This window comes from Oncorhynchus mykiss, chromosome 13 (genome assembly GCF_013265735.2).
Source record: "Oncorhynchus mykiss isolate Arlee chromosome 13, USDA_OmykA_1.1, whole genome shotgun sequence".
NCBI lineage: Eukaryota > Metazoa > Chordata > Actinopteri > Salmoniformes > Salmonidae > Oncorhynchus > Oncorhynchus mykiss.
In genome coordinates, this window is record NC_048577.1 from 45,843,144 (window position 1) to 45,863,585 (window position 20,442).

General features: G+C 43.6%; 1 protein-coding gene across 2 annotated transcripts in view; it reads left to right on the forward strand.

Moving 5' to 3' along the window:
• Positions 1-20,442, forward strand: part of LOC110486558 (alpha-1,6-mannosylglycoprotein 6-beta-N-acetylglucosaminyltransferase B) — a 68,155-nt gene that overhangs the window by 30,012 nt on the left and 17,701 nt on the right. For both annotated transcript variants that reach the window (XM_036941277.1, XM_036941276.1), the window contains 2 exons: positions 4,227-4,396; positions 16,409-16,540. In XM_036941277.1, coding sequence (XP_036797172.1) covers positions 4,227-4,396; positions 16,409-16,540 — 302 coding nt within the window. The remainder of the gene's footprint in view (positions 1-4,226; positions 4,397-16,408; positions 16,541-20,442) is intronic.

Here is a 20,442-nt window from a genome sequence, read left to right on the forward strand (position 1 = left end):
AAGGCACAACATTGCCTCTTCCAACTTTTATTTACATATTTTTATTGAATCTTTATTTAACTAGGCAAGTCAATTAAGAACAAATTCTTATTTACAATGATGGATTACCAAGAGGCAAAAGGCCTCCTGCGGGGACAAAACACACATCACGACAAGAGAGACACCACAACACTACATAAAGAGAGACCTAAGGCAAAACAACATGGCAGCAACAGAACATGACAACACAACATGGTGACAACACATGGTAGCAACACAACATGACAACACAACATGGTAACACAACATGGTAGCAACACAACATGACAACACAACATGGTAGCAACACAACATGACAACACAACATGGTAGCAACACATGACAACACAACATGGTAGCAACACAACATGACAACACAACATGGTAACAACACAACATGGTAAAAATGCAACATGACAACATGGAAACAACACAACATGACAACACAACATGGTAACAATACCACAACACAACATGGTGACAACACAACATGGTAGCAACACGACATGACAACACAACATGATAGCAACACAACATGGTGACAACATGACAACACAACATGGTAATACAACAACAACGCAGCAGGGGCGGCAGGTAGCCTAGTGGTTAGAGCGTTGGGCCAGTACCCAAAAGGTTGCTGGATCGAATCCCGAGCTGACAATGTAAAAAATATGTTGTTCTGCTCCTGAACAAGGTAGTTAACCGACTGTTCCCTGGTAGACTGTCATTGTAAATAAGATTTTTTCTTAACTGACTTGCCTAGTTAAATAAAGGTTAAAAAAAACCATGACAACACAACATAGCAACAACATTGCAGCAGCACAACATAGTAGCAGCACAACATAGTAGCAGCACAGCATAGTAGCAGCACAACATAGTAGCAGCACAACATAGTAGCAGCACAACATAGTAGCAGCACAGCATAGTAGCAGCACAACATAGTAGCAGCACAGCATAGTAGCAGCACAACATAGTAGCAGCACAGCATAGTAGCAGCACAGCATAGTAGCAGCACAGCATAGTAGCAGCACAGCATAGTAGCAGCACAACATAGTAGCAGCACAACATAGTAGCAGCACAACATAGTAGCAGCACAGCATAGTAGCAGCACAACATAGTAGCAGCACAACATAGTAGCAGCACAACATAGTAGCAGCACAACATAGTAGCAGCACAGCATAGTAGCAGCACAACATAGTAGCAGCACAACATAGTAGCACCACAGCATAGTAGCAGCACAACATAGTAGCAGCACAACATAGTAGCAGCACAACATAGTAGCAGCACAGCATAGTAGCAGCACAAACTTTGTTAGGCAAAGAAGACGATGCAGCCACAAGTGTCAGAGTGTCCATGATTTAGTCTTTGAATGTAGAGATTGAGATAAAACCTTCCAGTTTGAGTGCTTGTTGCAGCTCTTTCCAGTCACTAGCTGCAGCGACCTGAAAAGAGGAGCAACCCAGGGATGTGTGTGCTTTGGGGACCTTTAACAGAATGTGACTGGCAGAACGGTGTTGTATGTGGAGGATGAGGGCTGCAGTAGGTATCTCAGATAGGGGGGAGTGAGGCCTAACAGGGTTTTATAAATAAGCTTCAACCAGTGGGTCTTGTGACAGGTATACAGAGATGACCAGTTTACAGAGGAGTATAGAGTGCAGTGATGTGTCCTATAAGGAGCATTGGTGGCAAATCTGATGGCCGAAGAACATCTAGCTGCTCGAGAACACCCTTACCTGCCAATCTATAAATTACATCTCCGTAATCTATCATGGGTAGCATGGTCATCTGAATCAGGGTTAGTTTGGCAGCTGGGGTGAACGAGGAGCGATAACGATAGAGGAAACCAAGTCTAGATTTAACCTTAGCCTGCAGCTTGGATATGTGCTGAGAGAAGGGAGGAGGTTGAAAAGGTTTGGCATGGGCCCTCATGAAAGATCCTCAAAACGTTCTACAGCTGCACCATTGAGAGCATCTTGACTAGCTGCATCAGAGGTAAGGTGGTATGGAAACAGCACCGCCCTCTATGCCATGGCGCTACAGAGGGTGATTCGGATAGCCCAGTACATCACTGGGGCCGAGCTCCCCGCCATCCAGAACCTCTATATCAGGCAGTATGAAAAGAAGGCTCGGAATATCATTAAAGACTCCAGCCAACCAAGCCATAGACTGTTCTCTCTGCTTCTGCATGGCAAGCGGTACCGGGGCATCAAGACTGACACCTATGCACACTCACAGGGCTCTACACACTCACACACACTGATACTCCAACACACACACACACACACACAACAAGCACACACACTCACATACAATCATAATTTGCGCTGCTGCTACTCTGTCTATCATCCTGATGTCTAGTCACCGTACCTCTATATCTACCAGTATCCCTGCACATCGGAAATATGGAACTGACCCTTTATAAACTGTGTTCTTCCTATTTTTATTTCTCATGGGTTTCTGTTCTACCTTGTTATTTTTAGTGCTACATTGATATTGATTACTGCATTGTTGTATTTGGAGCTTGCAAGAAAGGCATTTCACTGTACAAAAACTTGAAGCTTGAATTATGCACAAAACCATGGCTGGAAAATGTGTAGATTGACTGCAGTATTCTTTGAGTTTACCACTCCGAGCATTCTATTTGTGCAAACCCCACTCCTTTAATCCTTCTCTAGTTAAAAAGAGGCTCATAACTTCAAACACCTGAGTGAACATGAGACACAGTGATTGATAGGTGTTTGCTTTGCTTTGGGAAAGCAGGCCAGTCTGGTCTTTGGCCAAGAGATGCTTTCAGAACGTATATAAATAGGATTCTTCTTTTCATCAGTCTCTCTTTAGAGAACTATTAGCTTGGATAAGCCAGCACCAGCGCTGTCAACACACAGCATCCTTCCCAAGCCTGTTCCTTGATCAGCCTCCAAAAATAAGAGTCTCTTTGTTCTTTTTTTAACGGTGTGTTCAACAGTAATAGTTTCTGTCCATTAACTGGCCCCTCTGGGCTGGGCTGCAGCGTCTCTGACAGAACAGAACAGTGTGTAGAAAACAGACGAGGAGGAACTGCTGCGCTGTTGTGAAAACGCAGATGAGAGAACGATAATCTGCCGATGGAAATAGACTCGTTGAAGGGAGACTTCACGGAGGAGTGGAACTAGACAGCAGCCGTCTACCCCACCTGTCTCTCTCTTCTCTGTCTGCAACCTTGATTTTTCTCTGTCTTTTTCTCTCTACACTGAACTGTGCTTTCACAAAGGCAAAATTGCTGTAGACAACTTTTTAAACTTCCAATTCCTTTTGTAGTCATTTGAAAATGAATTATTTCATGTAGTTATGGTGATGTGACAAGTATTGTGTGGCTGGCATGAGTACCATGGCACTACAGTGACATGAGGATTCACTGGCATCATAGATGCAAGGGGCCTGTTGAGGTACTTCTGTCTGGTCATGGCGAGACATTTGTGTTGCGTCCACTCTTAACAAAAGCAGAGCAATAAATCGCAATTGATTGTCATCGATTTCCCTCTTTGTATTGAGTATGCACTGTGCAGTCATCTTGTCCTCTAGCAATTTCTCTGCATTGTGCAATATTCAATGGGTCTGTGTTGGCTGCCTTCACTGTGTCCTTCGTTTTCTCCCGTCTTTAGTGAGAATGGTTAAACTAGTTTGGAGCACGAACCCCGGAGTGGTTAGCTACTTTACTCTTTAGAAGTAAGATGAGAAAGTTTTGCGAGTCTAAAGTAACTGGGGAAGAATTAAAGGCTGCCGTCTGTTGAGAAATCACACAGTCTGATTTCATTACACAGTTAACAGGCTGGAAGTCCCATCCTCTCTCATCAGCAATTAAAACAGTCTTGTACCATTAGGCATATTAATTATCTTCAGCAGGTCAATCGCTATTCAGATTCAAAAATTGTGTTTTCCAAGATTTGCTTGGAGACGAATGTTTCATGGCTTGCATTACTACTCTTCCTGTCTTTTTAGCATAAATATTCAGTTTGTTGCAATTCATCTCTCTTATCTCCATTCATCTCTATTCCAAGACCAGTGGTTTGTGGGGGACCTGAGATGTACAGACATGAATGAAGCTAATAGAGATAGCTATGGATAAGAACCATGGATCAGTCCTATTAGTTGGGAGCTCATCAGAATTAGACTGGAAACTCTTCAATCCTATGGTTGCAACCCCTCAAACTTATTTTTTTTCTTCTCAGATCCTGGTGCACGTAGGCTTCCTGACAGAGGAGTCAGGGGACGTGTTCAGCCCCAAGGTCCTGAAGGGAGGTCCTCTGGGGGAGATGGTCCAGTGGGCCGACATCCTCACAGCCCTGCACGTCCTGGGCCACAACCTCAAGATCTCTGTCTCGCTCAAGGAGCTGCAGGGGTGAGTCAGATGATGTCATGTTCTATCTATGTCTATATCTATATGTAAGGATGGGACCTATCACAGTATTCAGACTGCGTCTAGTGGTTCAGAACTTCTTCCTCTGGCTCAGAGTATATAAAGTCATGCATGAGAGAGGACTTTTTCAGCACCATGGATAGCTCCAGGGAGAACCTTACTGTGGCAATTCGAACTGTTCTGTCAATTCTTAATCCCCTCACGAATGCTCTAGTCCTGTGACATATATTTATTGAGAGTCATGTGACTTGTTGTGACATCATCATATTTTTCCCACTTTGAGATGTTTTTTTGCACACACATTTGGATGAACAAACAAGCTTAATTCTCTGGCACTCATGTCATACATATCTTATAAACACATCTCTATTTATACCGTCTTACCTTTTTAGGTGATGTGTAACCATGTATAAGGCAGCCCATCTTAGGGTTCATTCCCACACAGTGTGTTTGGTCTCACCCTGATAAGCCTCCTGCCTCCCTGTGGACTGGAGTTCCAGCCAGACAGACAGCGTTTATGTGTTCCTCTCCCAGCTCACTGACCCCAGACAGACAGCGTTTATGTGTTCCTCTCCCAGCTCACTGACCCCAGACAGACAGCGTTTATGTGTTCCTCTCCCAGCTCACTGACCCCAGACAGACAGCGTTTATGTGTTCTTCTCCCAGCTCACTGACCCCAGACAGACAGCGTTTATGTGTTCCTCTCCCAGCTCACTGACCCCAGACAGACAGCGTTTATGTGTTCCTCTCCCAGCTCACTGACCCCAGACAGACAGCGTTTATGTGTTCCTCTCCCAGCTCACTGACCCCAGACAGACAGCGTTTATGTGTTCCTCTCCCAGCTCACTGACCCCAGACAGACAGCATTTATGTGTTCTTCTCCCAACTCACTGACCCCAGACAGACAGCGTTTATGTGTTCCTCTCCCAGCTCACTGACCCTGACAGACAACGTTTATGTGTTCCTCTCCCAGCTCACTGACCCCAGACAGACAGCGTTTATGTGTTCCTCTCCCAGCTCACTGACCCCAGACAGACAGCGTTTATGTGTTCCTCTCCCAGCTCACTGACCCCAGACAGACAACGTTTATGTGTTCCTCTCCCAGCTCACTGACCCCAGACTGACAGCGTTTATGTGTTCCTCTCCTAGCTCACTGACCCCAGACTGATAGCAGTGGCTGGCTGGGCCACAGAGCAACATCCGGTCTAACCAAGGCTTTATTTATCCATCTGAAAAGATAACGCTATTGATTTTCAAGTCGGCCAGGTGTGACTGCTGGAGTTAAGAGAGCAGATGGATCAATCTGGGAGTAAATGCCATAAACGTCTTGGAGGACCCAGTCCCTGCTTCTCCTTTTATCTTTTACCCTTTCCCAGTTTCACCCGGCCTGGTCTAAATTGCAGTGTTTAAGTCGGACTGGAGATATTGGATATTGTCGATTCCTGCCAGTGCAGACGTGAGGCTGAGAGAAATTGGACAAGCAGCAGCAGCATATGGTGTGGCTTCTGTTATTGAACACATATTCCTCACTGTGGGGAAGCGTCCGAGTTAGAGCTGCACTGAAGACTTAGAGCTTCCCTGTGATCTCAAATTGGAGTTTTGAAGAAAGCGGCTTTGATTAGGGTAGACTGGAGATCAGTGAGAGCGGATGGGATTCTGCCTCTTCTGCCCACGCTATTATTTACCTCACTAATTGGTGTCATGGAGTATTGAATTACTGCATTCAGTCACCACAGGGAATGTGTCTTGTGAATGTTGATGAAACCGCATGAGACTGACAGTAATTGTCAATCAGAAACAAATTGGAGCTGTGCTAAAGCCAAGTTAGGCTCTGTTTCCAAAGGTTGAAATGGTGTGTGTGTGTGTGTGTGTGTGTGTGTGTGTGTGTGTGTGTTCTAGTGTGTTTGTTTATTGGTATATGTGAATGTGATGGTCTACTGTAAGGCCCATGCAGCTCTCTATTTGTCAGGAAATGTAATGTGCAGCCTTAGAGAAAATATAATAGAAGGTTGAAATTGGAGCCTATTGGATTTATCAGACAGACCATTTCCCCCTTTTTCTCACAGAGAAAAGAGACGCAGTACATTTCCCACTCTTTTTATGATCCTATCTTCTCAAATTGGCCAATAGAAGAGATGCTGAATGTCCAATAAATTTCTTTCCAGGACCATTAATGAATAGGAAAATCTGACATTTCTCTCCATCTCTACCCCCCCCTTTCTCTCTCTCTCTCTCTCTCTCTCTCTCTCAAGTTGACAGATTGCTATATGGGGTGCATTCCCACAGATTCCCCCAGGGTTGTATCTATTTAGATTTCATCCTCCTATCTCTCCCACTCAGCCTGGGAAACATGTCATCCTAATATCCCATGGTCTGCATCGGCTGTTATGAGAGGACGATGGTTGGTATTGATGTTTTGCAGATCATGAATTGCTTGGTTTCATCCAAACCACCAGATACTGTAGCTACTACTACTCTAAGTTAGATATAGATTAGTAGTAGCTACAGTACCTGGTGGTTTGGATGAAACCAAGCAGTTTGCTTGAGTGGTTGTAATTATTTATCATTTGTCACTTCCCCTGCCAGCTTTATGGACTAGTCCTCTGGCTCTCTTTTTTTCATACAATCTTTTTTATTCAGACGTCTCCGTTCCACTCGCTACTTCAGCTGAGGGTCTTTTTTCTCGGTATAAGCTTCTGGCTCACGTCGCTTGCAGATGCTTAACTAAGCTGCTTTGGTATATGTGATATTTTGGACAGAGAGGAGGACGCTCCTCTGCATGCAGCCAGATTCATCAAGTCCGCCTTCGCACAGAAAAACAGCTGGAAAAGTCATTCTCCAAGGTCTGTTCCATCTGTAAATTTTCATGATTAATGTAAGCCCATTTTTCTGTTGCGGTTGGTCACGTTGTGGTAGTAGTTGGGGATGGTGCAGTGTGTTTTTCTATGTCACAGTATGAAAATATACTGTATGCCCTCACCACTGTAAGTCACTCTGGATAAGAGTGTCTGCTAAATGACTAACATTTAAAACATGGAAACATCCCATTATTGGTCACCCTCTTCCTCTGCTGTGTTGCCTTGACGGGCAGATGAGTCACTAGGCTGAGAGTGGGGATGGGAGGAAGTGATGAGGCTCCAGTCTCTGTCAAGGGAGGTGAGGTTAATTGAAGGGGGAGCCTCAGTGGTTGTGACATCATATTTGTCGGGAACAGCATCACATGTGCTTAAAGGTGCCCGGCGGCGGTTAGCCAAGCAGTGCAGACAGCTGTCACTTCCTCTAGGGGATCTCCCCCCTGTTCCTCCCAGTGCGACGTGAGTAATTAGCCAGCACCAGAGCATGGCTTATCAACACCCGAGGAGGAGAAAGGGAGGGGATAACAGCCTGACAGAGCTGGCTGGCTGGCTCTGCAGTGACGACAGGGCCAGGAGAATATTGAGAACCCCCCTCATACAGCAGCTCTGTATGTCTCCACCAACACAGACTCTGTCCTCCACCCTCTGAGACCACTAGGAGAGAAAGGGAAAGGGAGGGGGTGATTCCACAATATGAGGAACATGCATCATTTGAACCCTCAGCACGAGTCCAATCAGAAGCATCATAGAACCGTGCAATAAATTACGTGTGGGGTCAAACTGATCTGGAATCAGAGATCGCATCGATAAGAGCACAGCCACTATGTGTATGGGAAGGAGGCACTAAGAAACATAACTCTCCCTGTCGTTTTACCCTTATCAAATCACCCGTTGAGGCTGATTTAGGCTGATTTAGGCCCCCATTAGGCTTCCAGAATGGGGGCTGCTGTGTGTGCCTGCAAGTGCTACTGCGCTCTCTCACCCTCCAGCCTTTCCAACGATGTGCTTTTGTTTCTCAGCTTTGAAAAGCCAATCTAAAGCATCCCTGTTAAAAATAGACTGCTGTGTGTTTACAATATGTTGCAGTGCGCAGCACTTTTACAGAATCAGAGTTGAGGGCAGATTTTTATCGTTCGCAGTGATCAAAGCATTTGGGTCACGGCACGATAACATGATAGAATCATGTGACTTGATGTGACTTGAGAGGGATTCGACTTCATCCAAGAGTCGTAGCGTGATGCCTAAATGAGACCAAAGGACTACATGGTGTGTTTTTGACAGTGTTGCATGTCAGTTTTCATGCAGTTTGAATCGCTACAGTAAACAACATATGGATGCAAGATATTGCAATCGCTGCTAGTTTCCTCTATATGCTGTATTGTAAACTCGGCAAAAAAAGCGTCCCTTTTTCAGGACCCTGTCTTTCAAAGAGAATTCGTATAAATCTAAATAACTTCACAGATATTAATTGTAAAGGGTTTAAACACTGTTTCCCATGCTTGTTCAATGAACCATAAAGAATTAATCAACATGCACCTGTGGAACGGTCGTTAAGACAGACAGCTTACAGACGGTAGGCAATTAAGGTCACAGTTATGAAAACATAGGACACTAAAGAGGCCTTTCTACTGACTCTGAAAAACACCAAAATAAATATGTCCAGGGTCCCTGCTCATCTGCGTGAACGTGCCTTAGGCATGCTGCAAGGAGGCATTACACTGAGGCCTGTACTCTGGAGTGGGATTGATTTGGAGGTGGAGGGTCCGTCATGGTCTGGGGTTGTGTGTCACAGCATCATCGGACTGAGCTTGTTGTCATTTCAGGCAATCTCAATGATGTGCGTTACAGGGAAGATATCCTCCTCCCTCATGTGGTACCCTTCCTGCAGGCTCATCCTGACATGACCCTCCAGCATGACAATGCCACCAGCCATACTGCTCGTTCTGTGTGTGATTTCCTGCAAGACAGGAATGTCAGTGTTCTGCCATGGCCAGAGAAGAGCCCGGATCTCAATCCCATTGAGCACGTCTGGGACAAGTTGGATCGGAGGGTGAGGGCTAAGGCCATTCCCCCCAGAAATGTCCGGGAACTTGCAGGTGCCTTGGTGGAAGAGTGGGGTAACATCTCACAGCAAGATCTGGTAAATACATTGTTTACATTGTAACATTGCTCTTTGAAAATATTTACATTGTAACATTTCTCTTTGATTTGTTCCACTTGAACATTGTGACATTTAATTGGACACACCCTGTATTTTGAAAATAGGACCAAATATGAACAGCTGTTGTATACTGTATACATCCTGCAGTCGACATGGAGCAGGAGATCCCAAACACAGTTCACAGTAGCTGCAGTAGTGTCTGCTAGCTCCAGTCAATCTTCTCCACATTGAGATTTTGACTCACAGGGCTGACTGTACAGAGCCAAAAAGTGGGCGGTCGACATTCAACACTAACAATAAGCAATCAGTGAACAAAAGTGTGGAAATAGCATAACGAGTGGGTGTTCCACATTAAGAGGAAGCTGTGCTTTTGTTGTTGACGGAGGCAGCGTCTCAGTCTCTTATGCCCAACTCTCTCAACTGGCTCATTATCATGCCTGGCTCTGCTCTGCCAAGCAGGTCTCCACACTGCCACTACCCTCTCTCTGCCTGTTTCTTTTCTTCCACACTGAGCCCTCTGCACCCCATGGCCCCACCCCTGCCTCCTTCCTGTGAATGTGGCACGGCATCTGCCACGGCCAATTCTCCTCACCGCCTGACTTCTGCTCAGCTACAGTATAAGGTTCTCTCTCTGATATCTGGCAGCACGGTGCAGGTGGCCAGTCCACTCAGTGGGATACACCAAGATGGCCTGGTGCATGTAGCTGGTTCTTTTCTCATGGGGTGCCAGTCCATCCTCCCCTCTTCTTCCGCTCCTTCTCTCTCCCACTCCTGCCGAACTCACAGCAGGACAGTCAGCCCCAGATGTCTTTCCTCTAGTGTGTGCGTCAGACTCAGTGTGTGTGTGTGTGTTTGTTTGTGTGCACGTGTGTGCATGTGTTGCTTCTTATTCAACTGCTGCTCATTTTCAGCTCCATAACTGCAAATGTAATCCCCCTGTTCTCTCCAAGTTTGCAGGGATTTGCATATATCCAAGTAAAGCCCTGAACACAGCAGATTTAGTGCATTTGTGTGCAATACTGCCTCATGGGGTCACATAAGGCACTTTGTAATTATTAAACATTTGTTCTCACATTATCACACCACATTTTTATCTGATCTATCCCTTAAATAATTTTTTAAATGTTCTAATAAATACCGTAACTCAGTTTTATTGGCAGACGTACAATCGCTGGAGAACAAACTGGATGAGTTCTGTTTCAGACTATACTTTCAACGGGACCTGAAGAACTGTAATATTCTGTCTTTCTCTGAGTTGTGGTTGAACTAGGACATGGACAATATACATCTAGCTGTTTTCTATGCATCGGCAGGACAGAACGGCAGTGTCGGGTAAGCTCAAAGGGGGAAGTGCGTGTCTCTTCGTTAGTTGGCGCGCGATCTGTAATATTAAGGAATCTGCTCGCCTGAGTAAGAATACCTCATGATAAGCTATAAACTCTATCTCGAGAGTTTTCACCTACATTTTTTGTAGCTGTCTATTTACCACATCAAACCAATGCTGGCATTAAGACCACACTTCACAAGCTGTATACGGCTATAAGCAAACAAGAAAATGCTAATCCAGAAGCAGTGCTCCTAGTAGCCAGTGATTTTAATGCAGGAAAACTGAAATCCCTCTTACCTAATTTCTACCAGCATGTCACTTGTGCAACTAGAAGCAAAAAAACTCTAGATCACCTTTACTCCACACACAGAAACACATACAAAGCTCGCCCTCACCCCCCATTTGGCTAATCTGACCATAACTTAATCCTCCGTATTCATGCTTTAAATAAAAACTCAAACAGTAAGTACCAGTGGTGCGCTCAATACGGAAGTGGTCGGTGAAGCTGCTGCTAAGCTACAGGACTGTTTTGCTAGCACAGACTGGAGTATGTTCCGGGATTTATCCGATGGCATTGAGAAGTTTACCACATCAGTCACCGACTTCATTAATAAGTGCACAACGACGTCCCCACAGTGACCGTATGTACGTAGACATATCCCAACCAGAAGAGGGACACTAATCCGGACGCAAGAAATCCCGCTACGCCCGCCGATGAACCATCAAACAGGAAATGCGTCAATACAACAGATCGAATAAGATCGAATAGGCTCTGATGCTTGTCGGATGTGGCAGGGCTTGCAAACTATAATGGAGTACAAAGGGAAACCCAGCCACGAGCTGCTCTGTGACATGAGTCTACCAGACGAGCTAAATGCCTTCTATGCTTGCTTCGAGGCAAGCAACACTGAACCATGCATGAGAGCACCAGCTGTTCCGGACGACAGTGTGATCACTCTCTCTGTAGCCAACGTGAGTAAGACCTTTAAATAGGTTAACATTCACAAGGCCGCAGGGCCAAAAGGATTACCAGGATGCATACTCAGAGCATGTGCTGACCAGTTGGCAAGTGTCTTCACTGACATTTCAGCCACTCTCTGACCCAGTCTGTAATACATACATGTTTCAATCAGACCACCATATCTGTGCCCAAGAACCCCAAGGTAACCTGTCTAAATGACTATCGCCCTTAGCACTCACATCTGTAGCCATGAAATGCTTGGCTGGTCATGGCTCACATCAACACCATCATCCCAGACACCTTGGATCTACTCTAATTTGGATAACGCACCAACAGATCCACAGATGACAGAATCTCTATTATTATTACGTGTTTAACTTTTCTATTATTTCACTATTTTCTTTCTCTCTGCGTTGTTGGGAAGGTAAGCATTTCACTGTTGTCCACACCTGTTGTTTACGAAGCACTAATACAATTAAATGAAATGTGATATTCAAGGTTATAAATGCCTCTTTTCAGTGGGTTAGATGAGTTCCACCTGTCTGAACTGCTGCAAGGTGTCATGGGTGTCTTAGAGAGACATCCGAACGAGCTCAGCCTTTTAATTCTTAAACTGGGAACATTTTCACGCTGTATGGAATTTTACAACCTGATGTCACAATCAGAACGATTGGGAAGTTTTTCACGCAGGGAAGATTTTTACATGACACAAGGCACAAGGCACAGGTGAAGCCACAATATTTAGAACAGTGTGTTGCTGTCAGATACACTACATGTGTCATAATATAAAATAGAATAGAAAGCTGTATATTGTTAAATCTACTGTTGCCCCCAGGGAAGGTAGGTATGCCACTGCTTGAGCCATGGTGAGGTTAAATTACTTCTCTAGCTTTTCAAGGTGAGAGAATGTCTCGCAGCTCCTTCACTTCCCTTGTGGGGGTGTATTAGATTGACCATTCTGACTTTGCTACAGTGTATCTGTCCTTAATAAAATACAGAACACACACACACACACACACACACACACACACACACAGAAAGGTGAGGCAGCCAATGCCATTTTGGGAGTGAAAGTTTGCCACAGTAGGGGCAAATCACCCCATTTAGGAGCAGTCATGCTTGAAATTAAGCCTGACGTGTTCATTTCCAATAGTAAAACATGACACTACCCGACAAAAATGCAAACTGTCCAAGTTGAGTTATTTGAATTCCAGACACAGGGTATGATTTTACTGTAGGTCTTCGGGTTACTATGCAGGCCCACACTGCAATCAGATTAATTTCAGTCAGGTGAAGTGTACAAGGCTTGTGTTTGGATGCACACACAGGTATACCTCCATACAAGTGGCTTGACTAGTGCAATCTATTTTTGAGTGAGGTGCAGGCAAAGAGAATTGAATCCACTCTTGAGTGAAGACCCCTTTTTGTTTTTGTAAGCCTTTATACAATTGACTGATGAAGCTCTAGTCTAAAGCAGTGACGGCTGACAAAGACTCTCTGCTCATTATCAAATCTACTGCAGAGGACATTCTACCGTGCCTGTTTCCACCCGTTTGCAATTCCAACTAAATCAGTTGAGCAAACAAAAGCAAAATCGATAGCTTTTATTTGCAGGTGTGTGTGTGTGTGTGTGTGTGACTGTTTGTCTGTTTATTCACACTATTTATACAGTAGCAGTCTAAGCCTTTCTGCTGTTATCGCAAAGCCCCGCTAGAACAGCTGTGAGCACGAACACATTCAGAAGACCACAGGGCAAAGCATCTAAATCAACCACACAAACACTGTCATCCTTCATCTACATAGATCTATACAACTTAGCCTGGAAACTGTGCAATCAGGTTAATATGTTAACAAGATTTTGTGTGCAGAATGCACATTATGGACAAACGTGTTGTGCTGTATGGACCAGATCTGGGTCAAATTCAACTATTCAACAAACTCAACTAGTTTGGTAGTATAAAAATAAAGTTACATAGAATTTTGAGGTGGATAACATCTCATCTTTTAGCTACCATTATCTCTACCTCTGCTTATACCATGTCATTTACAGAACTGCTCTCCCTGTCTCCCCCTGCAATTACATTTCCTCTCCCACAGAGGCTGTCCATCTCCCTTTAAAAAGGCAATGTGTTGACAATAGTCCCGTCTGCTGTGCAATCGCAAAAAAATCGTATAATTTAGAGGCAGACATAATTCAGCTGAAAACCGTTTGATTGCAGGGGCCATTTTGTGTCTGACAGCCTCCTGAAACTTTGGCTCTAGCAAAGGGAAGCAATTACTCTGGCTGCTGACTAGGGCAATCTCCCTGCATCTGAAGAACACTCCAACATTAGAAACCTAGCCACTCTGTAAAGTGGAATCCGGAGGAATTAATCAAGACCTGCAAATGTTTACCTTGTATGCCTGACTAATGTCAGTGTGTGTGGGGTTTGATTTGTGTCTCCTTCGCTGAATAGCAAAACTTAGACTGTTTCACAGTCAGTCAGTCACCAGCTATTTCTGGAAATTGTAACGAGTGGCCAATTTCCTGGACTCCAATTCTTGGTGTTACGGTCATTAGCATAAGTGGTAGCTGCAGAATTGTGTTAATTTCCGACAGCTCGAGAGATAAAAGTCTGGATAGGAGGCAGATAGCTGTCATTTTCATTCCAATGCCTCACTACCTCTTCCACAGGGTGTCATTTGGAAGCTTCTCCCTACTCAGCCATGCATTACGGACAGCAATGATATGGTAAATCAAGTGTTTAGAGATCCCTGTACATACTGCCTGCCTATCTGTAATTTCTCTGGGGTGATTGTGGGTCACTGATATGGCTAAATAATCAACAACATCGATGGTTATTGAGAGTGAGTCACTCATATGAGAGAGTCAGGTAATATTGTGGTGACAGACATCAGAATATGTGAATAACAGGCAGGGTCCACCCTCTGTTTTGAAACATTTATTTACAAACCCTTTGGCCGTTTTACAAAGACTGCAGGTGTTTTTCAGAGCCAGGTGGCTGGTGTAGAGAATTGTTTACAAAGGGAAATAAATTCAAATGTGTTTGTTTGAATTTTGGCAAGCAAAATATTGTTTTCATGACAATACAGTTTTTAGTGCGGAAAGTCTAAAGAGCTTAGGCTTCTTGAGGTGAGCTGAGATGCATTGCTTGTTTTATTGCTCACGGCAACACATACACCTTTTCTTTAATTTCCCTACTAATTGCACATAGAGCGAGTGGCAAACCAATGGCTGAATTAGGAACATTCTCTGACCCATTTCTGCACCTCCACCTATCAGACTTCTGATATCATTCCCCTTAAACCAGACACATCTAGTTGATGTGACTAGAGCTGGAAGCTCTGACGGCTAGGGCTCCCCATCGCTCTCTCACACACACCACATGGGAGATGGCACACAACATTTATGGAAGCGTCCAGGCCATTTCAGAGCATTAGAATTACCCCCTTAAGGCATTTCAGCTTTTTACAGCAAAATAGTATGTCAGCTTCTTTTTACAGGAACAGAGTATGTCAGCTGCTTTTTACAGGAACAGAGTATGTCAGCTGCTTTTTACAGGAACAGAGTATGTCAGCTGCTTTTTCCAGCAACATAGTATTTCCGCTGCTTTTTACAGCAACATAGTATTTCCGCTGCTTTTTACAGCAACATAGTGTTTCCGCTGCTTTTACAGCAACATAGTGTTTCAGCTGCTTTTTACAGCAACATAGTGTTTCCGCTGCTTTTTACAGCAACATAGTATTTCCACTGCTTTTTACAGCAACATAGTATTTCCGCTGCTTTTTACAGCAACATAGTATTTCCGCTGCTTTTTACAGCAACATAGTGTTTCCGCTGCTTTTTACAGCAACATAGTGTTTCCGCTGCTTTTTACAGCAACATAGTGTTTCCGCTGCTTTTTACAGCAACATAGTGTTTCCGCTGCTTTTTACAGCAACATAGTGTTTCCGCTGCTTTTTACAGCAACATAGTGTTTCCGCTGCTTTTTACAGCAACATAGTATTTCCGCTGCTTTTTACAGCAACATAGTGTTTCCGCTGCTTTTACAGCAACATAGTGTTTCAGCTGCTTTTTACAGCAACATAGTGTTTCAGCTGCTTTTTACAGCAACATAGTATTTTAGCTGCTTTTTACTGTGTCTTTTTGTGTGGATATACAGTTTTACTACACATTGTCCAGTTCCCTATAATGTATTTATTTTCCAAGTCTGTTGTTATTCTCCGTGTAGATTGTTAATATACATTCCTCTCATATTGAGTGGACATACATTACCAGTCAAAAGTTTGGACACACCTACTCATTCAAGTGTTTTTCTTTCTTTTGACTATTTTCTACATTGTAGAATAAATGTGAAGACATCAAACCTATGAAGTAACACATGCCAAGAGTGTGCAAAGCTGTCATCAAGGCCAAGGGTGGCTACTTTGACGAACCTCAAATATAAAATATATTTTGATTTGTTTAACAATTTTTTTGGTTACTACATGATTCCATATGTGCTATTTCATAGTTGTGATGTCTTTACTATTATACTACAATGTAGAAAATAGTAAAAATATAGAAAAACCCTTGAATGAGTAGGTGTGTCCAAACTTTTGACTGGTACTGTACATACAGTGATTAAGTTGTGTTGTGACGTGTTTGCTGTATCTAAGCCGAGCTTCTGTGTGTGCCCTGTGTGTGCAGGTTTCTTGGGGTCCCCCCTGGAAGAGGAAGCTGCCCCCTGACAGGACCTCTGCCCTTTGACCTCATCTACACGGACTACCATGGCCTGCAGCAGATGAGGCAGCACATGGGTCTCTCTCTGAGGAAGCACAAGTCAGTGGGTTTTTTCTATGTTTTTCTATACAGTTGCGGTCAAATATATTGGCACCCTTGCACTTTACAATGCAGTGCAATGGAGCAGAATGTTCTGATTTCTCTTTTCAAAACTGGTTGAATGGCAATGTTTACCCTGTAGGCACCTGCAACATACCACAGGTGAGATAGATTACACAAAAACGAGAATCACTCGCCTCCAACAAAATTAATTCGAATATTTTATAATTTAGTCTAGGCCATTTCATTTTTTACTCAAAGAGAAAAATTTCAATTTCAGTTTAGATTTTTTTCCTTCTTGGTCCTGTGCAGTTATAAATCAAAGAAATACATGTGTGAACACCAAAGGTTTTTTAAGTGTCTACTTATTTTAGACACTTTAGAAGACCGCAGCTGTATGTGTGTTTGTGGGTGTGTGCTTACTGTGAGTGTAGGCATGGAATGTACTATGTACCATATCACTGCCAAATATGAATGTATCTCTTCTGGAGGAGGAACAGACTTGTCCATGTGATGCCTAAGTTAAACTCGTGTGTTTCTTTGTTGCTGGTTACTCATTGGCTTATTGGCCTGATGCCCTTATTGGCTGGTATTTGGTCAGCTGGTTGGTCCCCTGTGAGTCACCATAGGCTTCCAGGGGGAATCTGCATGAGGGCAGCCCACACAGCGATCAATTGGGTAAATAATGAGTCCCAGATTGACTGATAGAAATGCTAAGTAGCACAGTGGAGAAATGGCAGGTACAGGGGGCAGCATTTTCACTTTTGGATAAATAGCCTGCCCAATTTCAACTTCCTGCTACTCATGCCAAGAATATAAGATATGCATAATATTAGTAGATTTGGATGGAAAACACTCCGAAGTTTCTAAAACTGTTTGAATCATGTCTGTGAGTATAACAGAACTTATGTAGCAGGCAAAACCCAGAGGACTAACCATTCAGAATTTCTTTTTTTGAGGTCTCTGTCTGTTCAGTGAGTTCTCATTGGGAAACAATATTTCTTAGGCACTTGTTTGCAGTTCCTACCGCTTCCACTGGATGTCACCAGTCTTTGGAATTTGGTTGAGGTTTGAGGTTATTCCTTTGTGCAATGAAGAAGTACGGCCATCTAGGAACTGGGTAACACTGTTGAGAGTTGCGCAACACTTGAAAAGTAGTGTTGGTTTGTTGTCTTCCTGTATTGAACACAGATAGACCCGTCTTCAATTTGATCGATTATTAACGTTTAAAAATACCTAAAGTTGTATTACAAAAGTAGTTTGTAGTTTTGGCAAAATTTACAGGTAACTTTTGAAATATTTTGTAGTGACATTGCGCAAATTGGAAGCTGTTTTTTTCTGGATTAGCGCCAAATAAATGGACATTTTGGATATAGATCGACGGAATTAATCGAACAAAAGGACCATTTGTGATGTTTATGGGACATATTGGAGTGCCAACAAAAGAATCTCGTCAAAGGTAAGGCATGATTTATATTTTATTTCTGCGTTTTGTGTAGCGCCTACAGGGTTGAAATATGCTACTCTCTTTGTTTACTGTTGTGCTATCATCAGATAATAGCTTCTTATGCTTTCTCCGAAAAGCCTTTTTAAAATCTGACATGTTGTCTGGGTTCACAACGAGAGTAGCTTTAATTTAGTATCTTACATGTGTGATTTAATGAAAGTTTGATTTTTATATAATTTTATTTGAATTTGCCGTGCTGCATTATCCCTGGTTTTTGGCCAAGTGGGACGCTTGCGTCCACTATCCTAGAGAAATTTTGAAGCCCCTGAGTTATCTGTATATATTTTGAACTTTGCAATGTACAGGAAGTTGCCAGAGGCCCGCAAAGTGTCGACTAAGCAAATAAAACATGTAATTATTGGTCCTAGTTATTGCAGGACAATTTTAAGTGATAGGATTGTGAAAATGATAATGTTTCCATTTCTTGGTTGGAGAGAAACTAATATGTCTGGGGTGTGATAAATCTGTTCTGTTATATTACATTATACTGTGTAGTAGTGTTCCAGTCTGTTTTGTCCCTAGCTGCATATTCAATTTCCTGTTCCACAATCTCCATTTAGCTCATTATACACATGCATGCACTCAAACATCAGCACACTTGCATGTGCACCCTAAAGTTCGGGGGGGGGGGGGGGGGGGGGTGCTACCCCACTGCTTATAAGTTATAAGTTAAAGGTAGACATTAATATGTCATAGATGCAGAAAGAATACAGCATAGTGGTCAATTTCCACGACAACTAAGAGCTTTGAAGCGTGAGTCTCAACTTCTCCTCTGTTTTTGTCCCGTGGCTACCACATGATAAAAGTGTGAGGCGAACCTGTGCACATGCACAGATGCTTTGTGTGACTGTGTGAAAGTGAAGTCGTGCATCTCACTCATCGCAATATCTGCGATGCTGCTCTTGGCAACATCATTTCACTCAGTCTACGTTTAACTATCTAAGATGAGCCAAATACATTTTCTACAGCTCAGGGCTCTAGCTATGCATTTGGTTGGCTAACTAAGTGGCTAGCCTGCCAGATCAAACTTTGTGGTACAGAGCAAATCGAAACAGAGCAAATCCCTCTACACGCACGCATGCACACACACGCACACACACACTAATATTATTATAGAGACCACATGAGGTTCGTAGCACCTTAACTGTGGAGGACGGGCTCGTGGTAATGACTGGAGCCCAATGAGTGAATGGTATCAAATACATCAAACACATGGTTAGCAGGTGTATGATGCCATTCCATCTGCTCCTTTTCCCGGCCATTATTATGAGCCGTTCTCCCCTCAGCAGCCTCCTGTGACAGACATGCAAACACAGCACAATATTTGTAGTGCACACACTATTGTTTACAATCACACAATGAAGCTCCTAATGAAGATGACTGACCAGATGCCAATATGATTGTTTTCCTCGTGGATCATTTTGCATTACAGGCAGATATCTATGCAGCAGTGGAATTATGTTTGAATAGATGGCACAGGAGAAATCAGACGCGATTAGTGCGATTATTTTGAGGTCCTAGAAGACTCTTTTACGAGGCCCTCAGTCCCGGCCCAGGCAGTACATGCTGCTGAAATAATTCACCATGGATTCCCATCGGTGTCAATCCAAGGTCACTTGATTAGCCGATGTGTATCAACTGTCCCAGTCTAGCAGGCTAATACTTTAATTTCCTCTGCAGGTCCCCAGACTGCTTAGAGATGCAGGACACTGATAAATCAACCAGTCTGGATATGCAGAGCTGATGAAGCTGGGAGATAAAACAATGCTTCGTGCTCGACTCACCCTCTCAGTATTCTCAAATGGCTTCCATTCCCTATCCTTCCTCTTCTTTCCCTATCCTTCCTCTTCCTTTCCCTATCCTTCCTCTTCCTTTCCATATCCTTCCTCTTCTTTCCATATCCTTCCTCTTCTTTCCCTATCCTTCCTCTTCCTTTCCCTATCCTTCCTCAACCTTTCCTTATCCTTCCCCTTCCTTTCCCTATCCTTCCTCTTCCTTTCCCTATCCTTCCTCTTCCTTTCCCTATCCTTCCTCTTCCTTTCCATATCCTTCCTCTTATTTCCCTATCCTTCCTCTTCTTTTCCATATCCTTCCTCAACCTTTCCTTATCCTTCCCCTTCCTTTCCCTATCCTTCCTCAACCTTTCCTTATCCTTCCCCTTCCTTTCCCTATCCTTCCTCTTCCTTTCCCTATCATTTCTCTTCCTTTCCCTATCCTTTCTTTCCCTATCCTTCCTCTTCCTTTCCCTATCCTTCCTTTCCCTATCATCCTCTTCCTTTCCCTATCCTTCCTCTTCCTTTCCCTATCATCCTCTTCCTTTCCCTATCGTTCCTCTTCCTTTCCCTATCCTTCCTCTTCCTTTCCCTATCCTTCCTTTCCCTATCCTTCCTCTTCT